General features: G+C 39.2%; 1 protein-coding gene across 3 annotated transcripts in view; it reads right to left on the reverse strand.

Moving 5' to 3' along the window:
* DIAPH3 (diaphanous related formin 3) overlaps nt 1-2,181 on the reverse strand; it is a 465,949-nt gene extending 463,768 nt beyond the window's left edge. For all 3 annotated transcript variants that reach the window (XM_045839232.1, XM_045839231.1, XM_045839233.1), the window contains exon 1: nt 1,841-2,181. In XM_045839232.1, coding sequence (XP_045695188.1) covers nt 1,841-2,020 — 180 coding nt within the window. In that variant the 5' untranslated portion in view covers nt 2,021-2,181. The remainder of the gene's footprint in view (nt 1-1,840) is intronic.
* Nucleotides 2,182-9,875: the final 7,694 nt, after the last annotated feature.

The following is a 9,875-nucleotide window of genomic DNA, read 5'->3' on the forward strand; positions in this document are numbered from 1 at the left end:
CACAGAGAAGCATCCTCAATGAGGCCTCCTGGAAAACAGGTTAGGATGAAGCAATGAACTTGCAAAGATCAACAAGCACAAGGGGAGAGAGGAAGCCACCACTGAGTTCAAGTCTATGTAGATAGTCCAAAGATTGTGCGTACAAGGGCTGTCAAATAAAGAATAAGAGCCAAGTAAGAAATTCCTAAAGAAATAAAAGAATAAGAAACAGAACTATCAAGAATGACCAGGCAAAACTGAAGAAGCAAGTGGAACTTACGGAAATAAAAAATAACTGCTAATTTCAAATAGTCAGAACAAGTTAAGACGGAAGATTAAACATAGCTGATGACAAAATGAGTGAAATGGAAAATATATCTAAAGAAGTTATCATGTCAGCAAGAATTTAAATTAGTTTCAGAAATTATGAAGGGTCTAAATTACTTCTAAATTAATTATGATGGTTCAAATAAGACTCCTATTGAAAAAACACAGTATCTTGGATGTGTTCATTAGTTTTATAACCTAAAAGTATTATTTTATTGTGTTCATCTTTACAACAGCTCTTTCTACATACCTAAGAAATAAAAGACACATACTAGAACCCAAATCACCTGATACTAATTTAGGTTTTGTTTTTATTACATCCTTGCACCAGATGAGTCACAGAAACTCACACTTTATGTATTCTGGAGCACAGGAGTGAGACAAAATGGAATGATGTGTTTAACCCAGAGGGAAAACTATAAAGGGAAGAAAAGTCATTGCCCCAGTTGGTTCTTCTCCTACTGGGTAGAGTCATTGCCAGTTTAACACTATCCTATTTATTCATCTACTGTCAGTATAATAATCAACATATTTGATTCTCCTGCAAAATTCTGCCATTCCTACAGGCATCTTGATGCTTAATTTAGCATGACTAATCCATGTTGTCTCTCATTTCACGTAGTATTCTGATACATCTCAGAGCTCTGCTCCCAGTTTTACTCAATTATCACTTTTAGCTGTTATATTTAGCAATTTAGTCCTCTTCCACAAGTCTTCAGTCCCTTAGTCCGTGTATCCTAACTTAAATTCTTAATGATTTATTTGTTCACAGAAGGCACATCTGTACTATAAAAATTTAACTATCCCTTAAATTTTTTTTCCATACTCCTAAGTAAAATGGAGGGATCATATTAAATTTTCAATTCTGTTAGTCTCAACCCAAATCTAGCAACTCTGTCAGTTATTTACACAGACACACACCAAACTATCATCACTGCCTACTTTTCCACTAGTTGATAAGAACAAAGATTTACAAGTCACTTATCATGACACTCCCCTTGATTGTTAAGAGTGAATAAAAGAGGTAATATGAGTAGCGAGTTTCAAAAACTTGGAGTTCTTTCCAATCATAACATTCTTTAGCAATGACCGCATGGCCCCGCCCAAGTTTTAAAACAAGCTCTTTCGACTTGGAAAATTACATCTACCGTAAAGTTTTTCTTGGATTAAAATATTAAGTAGGAAAAAAATGCCTAAAAGTTCACTTTGATATGTCTCATACCCTTAGCTGCTAGGGGTAAGGGGAGAAGTTTGACTTTAAAAAAATGCAATATCCACGTGTGTGACGCCAAAACATATACATTTGAACAGCCCTAACATATCTGGGACAACTCCAATGATCATTGTATGTCGGAGGATCCAAACAGAATTGCACCGTGTCATCGTAAAACGACTGGTGGCTCTGAAAACCTAGAACAAAATTTAACCCGGTAGACCCACCCACTTCAATGAAATGGAAGGACCCTGGGACCTGAGGCACAGCTCAGGTCGATCCGGAAAGAGCTACCGGATCAGAGCCTCACGCGAAACTTACAAATTTGGGGCGTTTCTCTCCAGGCACCTCCGGACCGCCGGGCGGCGGAGGGTGCGGGGGACCCTTCCTGCGCGGCATCTTGCTCTCCCGACAGCTGCGGAGAGAGGCAGAAGACGAGTAGGCAGCCCCGGCGGCGGAGCCGTGCGTCGGACCGTGCTGCCGTGGACGGTGCCGATCCATCTTCCCCGAAGCTCCGGGGGACAGAGAGAAGGCTGCCTCTCAGTAAGCCACAAGCAGAGAGCTCGATAATCCTGGCCGGACTCCCCTCCACGTTCCGCCGCAGACGCCCGCAGCCTGACTCAGCCCAACCGCTGCAGACCGGGGCCACCGCCAACACCTCCGAAAACTCCCGCCACCGAGGAGCTCCCGGGAACCCGCCAATCCTGCGCCGCTACGTTACTGACACGCCCTCGATCCGCCCCTTCCGGGTATACAGGAATACGATTGGCTGTGCCATCCGCCCGCGTGACCTTTCTGCGGTTCTGCAGGCTTCAAGCAGCTCATCATAAAAGCACTGGCTAGAGTCGCGTTTAAGAAGCGCAGGCAAGACCCGCTGTGCACCATTTGCGCACATCTGGAATGTGAAACCATCTGCTGACCCCTTTGCAGGTGTGCGGAGCCCCTGTGCGTGGACCACGGGGAAAAGTAGTTCTGGGGTCTGTGCTTGAAGGAGTGCTAGGCGGAAGAAAACGACAGCGCCCCCAACGCTCAAAAAAAAAAAAAGCTTTCTCCTCATATTTACTAAGCGACTGTTTAGTGCCTACGTGCGAGAGCCTGCTGGGGTGGCAGAGAGGTCCACCAAAAAATCAGAAAGCGCTAGGTCACACCCTCATGGAGGGTTCCGAAACCCTTACAACAAAATGATGTAAATGTTAGAGCAGTTGTTTTAAAAGTTCGTTGAGAACAAAGACGGAAAATATATTAAGGAGCCGATCTGGAAAGGTGAAAGAAAGAATAAATAGACTTTAGGCAGAGAAGAACAGTGGGACAATCAGATAAAAGGCATTCCAGCCAGAAGCATGGCCAAAAGAGGTCAAGAACATAGGTTGAAAAACTCTTGAAGGGCATATAATGAAGGGCTTTGAGCTGAAACCATGCAAAAGAATTTGTTGTGTATACCCAAGGTCAAGTTACAAGACTAAAGCAGGTTTTCCACTCAGTGTGCTTTTTGCCTCGTTTAAAGGGCATCCTTTTCTTTGAATTGTTTCTTTAAGTTATCTCCTGACTGCCTGGAGGAGGTGTGGACCAAGATCCTGGTAAATGTGCAGTAGTGATTTGGGTTCAGGAAACAACTCTAGTAACTCTGGGGATATTGGGGCAAAGGTTCAGAAAATAGAACTTAGTTCCAACTAAGTCTTGACACTGCAGTTAGGTTTTTGTTAGTTTGTTCGTTTTTACTGTGCCAGCCTTTCTATGCCAATCTCTATTCAAAGATAGCTAATTTTTAGGAGAAAGACCAGGAGAACAGCAAGGTTAGGAGAATTGTGAGTCTAATGTCTTAATGACTGTTAGACCCAGATACAAGTTTTATTCCTGTCATTTACTAGCTATGCGATGTTGGAGCTGATGTTAAACTCTCTTTGACTTTACATCTGAAAAAAAATGGCGTGATAATAATAATAATACCTAACAAACAGGGGTACTATCAGGCTCAAATCAGATAGCATATATAAAGTTTTTAGAAATGTCCATGAAAGCCCCTCCCACCAGAGACCACCAGGAGGAACATTTGTAGTTAAACAAGCGGGGTTTATTACTCCCAGGGAAAGACAACTGAAAGACAACATTCGCTGTGGGGAACGCTGAGCTTCCTCAGTAAAAGGGTACTAGAAAGGACTGGGTGGATTTGGACTTTGTTTAGTGTTAGGTAGCCGAGGTGGCTAAGAAAGGACCAGGAGCCAGAAAAGTCCAATTAAGGGCTTTTATTCGAAGTGGGACACTGTGACCCAGCCAGCTGGGTCCATTCACACCTCAGCCCCAAGGGAAAGTGTAGAAGGGTTTTTAAAGTGGGTAGCAGACCCCCACCCCCCGAGGGTGAGTCACCCTGCTGATCTTCCCCAGGTGTCCTGGGTATCTAATCAGGGAGTGCTAAATCTGTAGAAAGACTGAGGGAGATGGGATGGGCAGTGAGGATTCAACCAGTTTCCAGCGTGATTCCAATGGCCCTGCCACAGTAGCTTCTGATATGAGGAATCTTGAGGTCAGGTATTTAGCTGGTGATGTATACCTTCTTTATTCCAGCATAGGTGGTGGCTCCTTAGGTCCATGTCCCTGTACATTCTAATAGTTAGGTGATTTTGAAAGATTCCTCAGAAGCAGAGTGGGGAGGGTTACTCTGGATTCTGTGCTGTCAGGTATCAGGACAGTTCAAAGACTGGGTATCTTAATAAATCTCCTCTCAAAGGATGGCAGGCTAAAAAATGGTGATTAAGCCATAACTGACAAATCGGCAGCAGTCATTCAGAATATCAGGGAGAGGGAGGGGTTTGGTATTTTGTGATTTGCACATTGATCTTGTTATTGTCTGTGCTTAGAAAAAGTTAGTAGTCCTATCTCACTTCAACACAGTCAGAATGATCTTATCTGATGTTGATGTTCTGTAAGTTTATGTCCCTAGGGAGAAAAACATGGCCTAGTTTGTAAAAGCACTGCGGGTTAGCTGTGTCAAACTAGTTCCCTGGTGTCAAGGACTGTTCTTTTCTTTCTCCTGTCCGTGACACGCAGAAGATTTTCAAAATAAATAAGCAGGCGCTATTGTAATTTAACTTTCAAGCTTTACATAGAACACCCTGAAATTTTTCTCGTACAAATTCTTTGCAACTGCAATGCATCTGTGAAAATAATACTTTTGTCAACATTTTAAATGTTAAAGTGCTTTTTATATGTGTTTATTATTTAAATCTCACAAGAGCACACACTGCCCGTCATTCTGATGCCCCAACAAGGAGATGATATACCCCACTGAGTCAACAGTTTTAGAAATGGTACATCGTGCCACACTGGGCGCACAGGGTTGGGACAAAGTTGAATGAGGCAAGCCTAGGGAAGCTTGGAATCCAGAAATATACTCTTTCCTTTATCACACCTGTTTAGTCTCAACATTCAGACAATTTCTAATGCAATCCTTGTGAGAGTTCACTCTTAATGACTGTGCAAGAAAGTTGTGAAAACTTCCTGGAAGAGATGGATCATTCCCAAATAATTTTTTAAAACTAAAAAACAGTTGTCTAAGACACCACTTCATCTTTATCAGGTTGGCAAATATCAGGAAGTCCGAAGTTACCAAGTTTTGGCCAAGATGTAGGGATTCCTGCATATGTGATGGAAGTGCAGAACTGGTAGAGCCACTTTGGGCAGCAATTTGGTAACACCTGGTAAAGGCAAACATGCATATTCTTATGACACAGCAAATCCATGTCTAGATTTCTCCCTGGAGAAGCCCAGCAATAACCATTAAAAGATATTTTTTGTGCCCTGGCTAGTGTGGCTCAGTGGATTGAGTGCCGGCCTGTGAACTAGAGTCACCAGTTTGATTCCCAGTCAGGGCACATGCCTCGTTGCAGGCCAGGTCCCTGGTTGGGGGCGTGCGAGAAGCAACCACACATTGATGTGTCTCTCTCTCCCTCTCTTCCTCCCTTCCCCTCTCTCTAAAAATAAATAAATAAAAATTTTTTAAAAAGATATTTTTTGTGTTCTTTGTAATACCAAAAAAAAAAAAGGATAAACTATTTAACCATCCTGCAGTCAGGGAAAGAATAAAATACGTGGAGGTATATTACACAATAGAATCCTATACCACATATAAAGTTATTAGGCCTACATGTGGGTAAATCTCAAAAATAAGTCACATATGTATATATGTATGCATATATAAATGTAGCATGTGCTAGTATAATAACACTACAAAAGCCAAAGGGAAATATACACAACAGCTTCACCCACTTCCAGAGAGGAAAGGAAAAAAGAGCAGGGAATTAGAGCTGAAACTTTATAGCTAAAGCATCTAAAAATGTTTTATGTATTAAAAGGGAAAGATTTGAAGTAAATCTAACAAAATGTTAACACGTATTTAATCTCAGTGGTGGGTATATTTAAATCTATCATGTATTTCCTGTTTACTGGAAATGTTTAATGACAAACTTTTAACAAAATATGCAAATTAACAAATATAGGAACCTTAGAGTTAGTGCCCTTAACTCCTCCTATTCCTCTAGAAAATCTTACTTTACTGGCATTGAGACCACACTGAGCTATCAAGTTCATATAAGGAAAATATGAAATAATTTCCTTTCAGGATACCTTTAATTTTTTTACAAAAATATGAGTAATAAAACTTTTTTTCTCCCATCCTGTCTTTCCACTTTCTTTTATCTCTCTTATCACATGCATTTCTCTTCTCTCCCTTAAAGTAACACAGAGTCAAGAACCAGAAACAAGGAAATCCACTGTGTTCCCTCTTTAAGTTTCAGGTTAAATTACAAAAGCAGGTCTTTGCCATGCATGCTTTCCAGATGGTCTGTGGATTAATGCGAGAACCATGTAGTAGCTGCAAACCGAATTCAAACCTAATTGACTTAACATTATCACTTTCACCATTGTTTTAGCACCTGACTTCAATGGAGGTAGCTCACTATACACAAATTCAGAGCATTTTTTACTTAATGACAAGGTGTTAGAATAATTATCTGGCTTTGTACTTTCAGTCCAAACTCTGAATGCCAGGAAATAATAGTTTTGTTTGCCCTACCAGATTTGAGGCATGACTGCTTCCTCACTCTCCACATGAGTGCCTGTCTTTGTTAAAATTGCTGCTTTTTTTAGAACTTAATGTTAGATGGCTCAAAAGCAAATTTTATGCACAGGATGATCACTGATCTAGTTCTATAATGTATGTGTCTCTACCAGGGTTTCTTAACCCCCTCACTGACATTTGGACCTGGATAACTCTTTGATGGCATTGTGGGAGGGAGGCTGTCCTGTATATTGTAGGATGTACAGCACAGCAGCATTCCTGACCTTTACCAAAGGTGTGTCAGGTAACTGCACCGTATGGGTAATAATGACCTTTACCCTAGGTGTCACCTAAAATTTTCCCAACATTCCCAAATATCCCTGAAGGGCTGAGTAATACTTCATTGTATTGTATGGATATAGTACATTTTGTTTATCCATTCATCAGTTGATGGACATTTGGGTTGTTTCTACCTTTTGACTATCACAAATAATGCTGCTGTTAATATTCAGGTACAAGTTTTTATGTAAACATAGGTATTCATTTCTCTTGGATATATGCACAGGACAGGAATTGCTGGGTCATGTGGTAACTCTGTGTTGTGGCTGCACCGTTTTACATTCCCTCCAGCAGGGCAGGAGGGTTCCAGTTTCACCACGTGCTGTCTAACAATTACTTTTACCTGACTTTTTTGTCTAGCCATGTTAATGGGTGTGAAATGGCATCCCACTGTGGCTTTGATTTGCTGTCAATTTTTTTGTAAATAAAATGTTTCTGGACTGTAGCAATGACTATTCTTGCATATTGTCGATAGCTGCTTTTGCTCTACAGCTGTGGAGTGGAGTGGAGGTGGGGAAGGAGGGACGGTTGTGACAGAACGCATGGCCTGCAAAGCATAAAATATCTGATATCTGGTCTTTTACACAAACATGTTTTCTGACCCCTGCTAAATGATTTTTTCCCCTAGACCTATAACAATTACTTGTGTTCAGTTACCTCTTTTTTTCCAATAAGAGTAGTATTCTAGTAAGAACCAAATATTAATTTTAGACAAATGTTCACAATACAGCTAAGTATTTCCCTTTGCCATATTAGACACTCACACCGCCATTTAACACCATTTTTTAAAATGTGATTAACAAGGTCAAAAAGATCTTGCCACCATAATGAATCACTGGAGAACAGAGTTGATTTAAAGCAAAATGAAAACCAAAATTATTATATGGATATATGATTCTTCTTAAAATACATTTAAGCAGTTTGTGCTGTATGCTTTTTCTCCAGGGTCTCATGCTATAAGTTCACATAGAAATTCTTCATAGGGAATGTAATTAGTATAACACAGTTCAATGTCATGCTTAATAGTTTCCCAGGATGTTTTGATTAGAAAATTAATCTCCCCGAGTTTGTAGATGATAAAACCATTTAAAGAAGAAAAGTAATATTCCTATTAGTGTGAGACACTTAACTAAGGTTCAGTTACAAGTGAGATATGTCACTACAAGATCATGCTCCCAATATTTGAAATAAATAGTAAAAATAAATTAAGTAATTATTAAGACTATTGTAAGATTACAGTTTAATTCCTTCATATTAAAGCACAATTACTAATGCCTCAATATAATTTGTTGAGTCACTTGGATAATAATTTTTCTGATAATAGCAAATAGTAACTATGTCGCTCAAGGCTAAAAATACATGTAAATAAGATAGAATTCTATGGTGCCTAATAGAGACTTTCAAATTTTCTTTTTTTTTCATCTATGTGTCTTTCTTAGCACCATAAATGTTTGCACTTTTTATCCCCAGGTAGATTGCTGTTTTGGGACATTCTGATTCATTGAAATCAAAAGTAAAACCCGTCTTAGTGAGATCTCTCCTAAAGGCATTCATTTGTGTGTATTACTGGTTTTGTGTTCCAGTTCTTTACTTGAACCCATCTTACTTAATACAATAGACTAACCCTTTTCTGTCATTTTGGTGTGATTAACGTATTGATGTCTCTATTGGGTATGAAAAGGTAATGTAAAATTAGTTGCAATATTTAGCAAAGTAAACATTCTTACCATTTTGCTGATGATGACTGAAATATTTACAATTTCTGGTGAAATCAAGCTCTGTCTTCACACTAGCCTGAAACTGTGCTCATAAGTCACCAGAGAATTTTATACTGTCATATCTTTACTCTTGATCTTTAACAAATTCTCCATTTGCTGCTATTGATTACAGTATCCTTTTTAAAATTTATTTTATTGATACATAATTGACACGTAACATTATATTAGTTTCAGGTGTACAACATAATGATTTGATATTTGTATATATTGCAAAATGATCACCACAATAAGTCTATTTTACATCCATCACTACACATACAATTTATTTTCTTGTAATGAGTATCCTTTTTTAACATCTCCTCTCACTCTCATCATCATCTCTAACCATTCTGTGCCTGAGCTCTGCTCAGGCCGTCTTTCTCTTCTGTGTCGCCCAGTGTGATACAATGCCTTACCCCATGCAATGAATGCCTCAGAGTATGAAGCCTGATTCAGTTCCACTTTGTGTATGACTTCCAAATTATAAAGTGACTGGAGGAGAGAATGCTTACACCTTACAAGCTTGCCTCAGTTTATTCATCTGCAAAATGAAAAGGTTAAATTGTGTTCTTCTAAGCTTCCCTATCAGTACCTTAAGGGCCTCTGCAGAAGGTGAGGGACAAGGCATCAGAACTGGGATAATTCTGGACCGTCTCCCTAGCAACACTTAAACCAACACTGTTTTTACTTGTTGTTTGTATTATTGTTGACATGGGGTTTCATGTGAAGGAAAAAGAAATTCTGCAAAAAAAGAAAAAAAGTAAAAACTTCATTAAATGAAACAAGATCTGAATCAGTGTTTCTTAACCTTTTGTTATCAGCCCTTAGAGAGTCTATAGACATTTTCCTACTTGCCCCCAGTGAAATTCTACTTTAAAAACACTATATATTTGGTTAAGTGCAATATGTATATCATTTCTTTACATAAAAAGTGACTATTTTTTGCCCCATAAGAACCACTTTTCATGCTTTCGGAATGGGGTACTAAGGATGATAGCTGCTCCCCTCCCATGCTCTAAATCTTTAAATAACCCACTAAATAACTGAGTGACTTTGAGCTACTTATCCTCTGAGAATCTCTATTTTCATTTACAACACAGGAGATATAATTTATAACCATATTATCGAGATTAATTGAGGCAATATATCAGAAAGTATTCTAGCAGAGTGCTTAGAATATTATTATATGCTCAATAAATGTTCATTT

The sequence above is a fragment of the Phyllostomus hastatus genome, unplaced genomic scaffold, assembly GCF_019186645.2.
Source record: "Phyllostomus hastatus isolate PE091 unplaced genomic scaffold, TTU_PhHast_1.1 phas_contig_29, whole genome shotgun sequence".
NCBI classification, from domain to species: domain Eukaryota; kingdom Metazoa; phylum Chordata; class Mammalia; order Chiroptera; family Phyllostomidae; genus Phyllostomus; species Phyllostomus hastatus.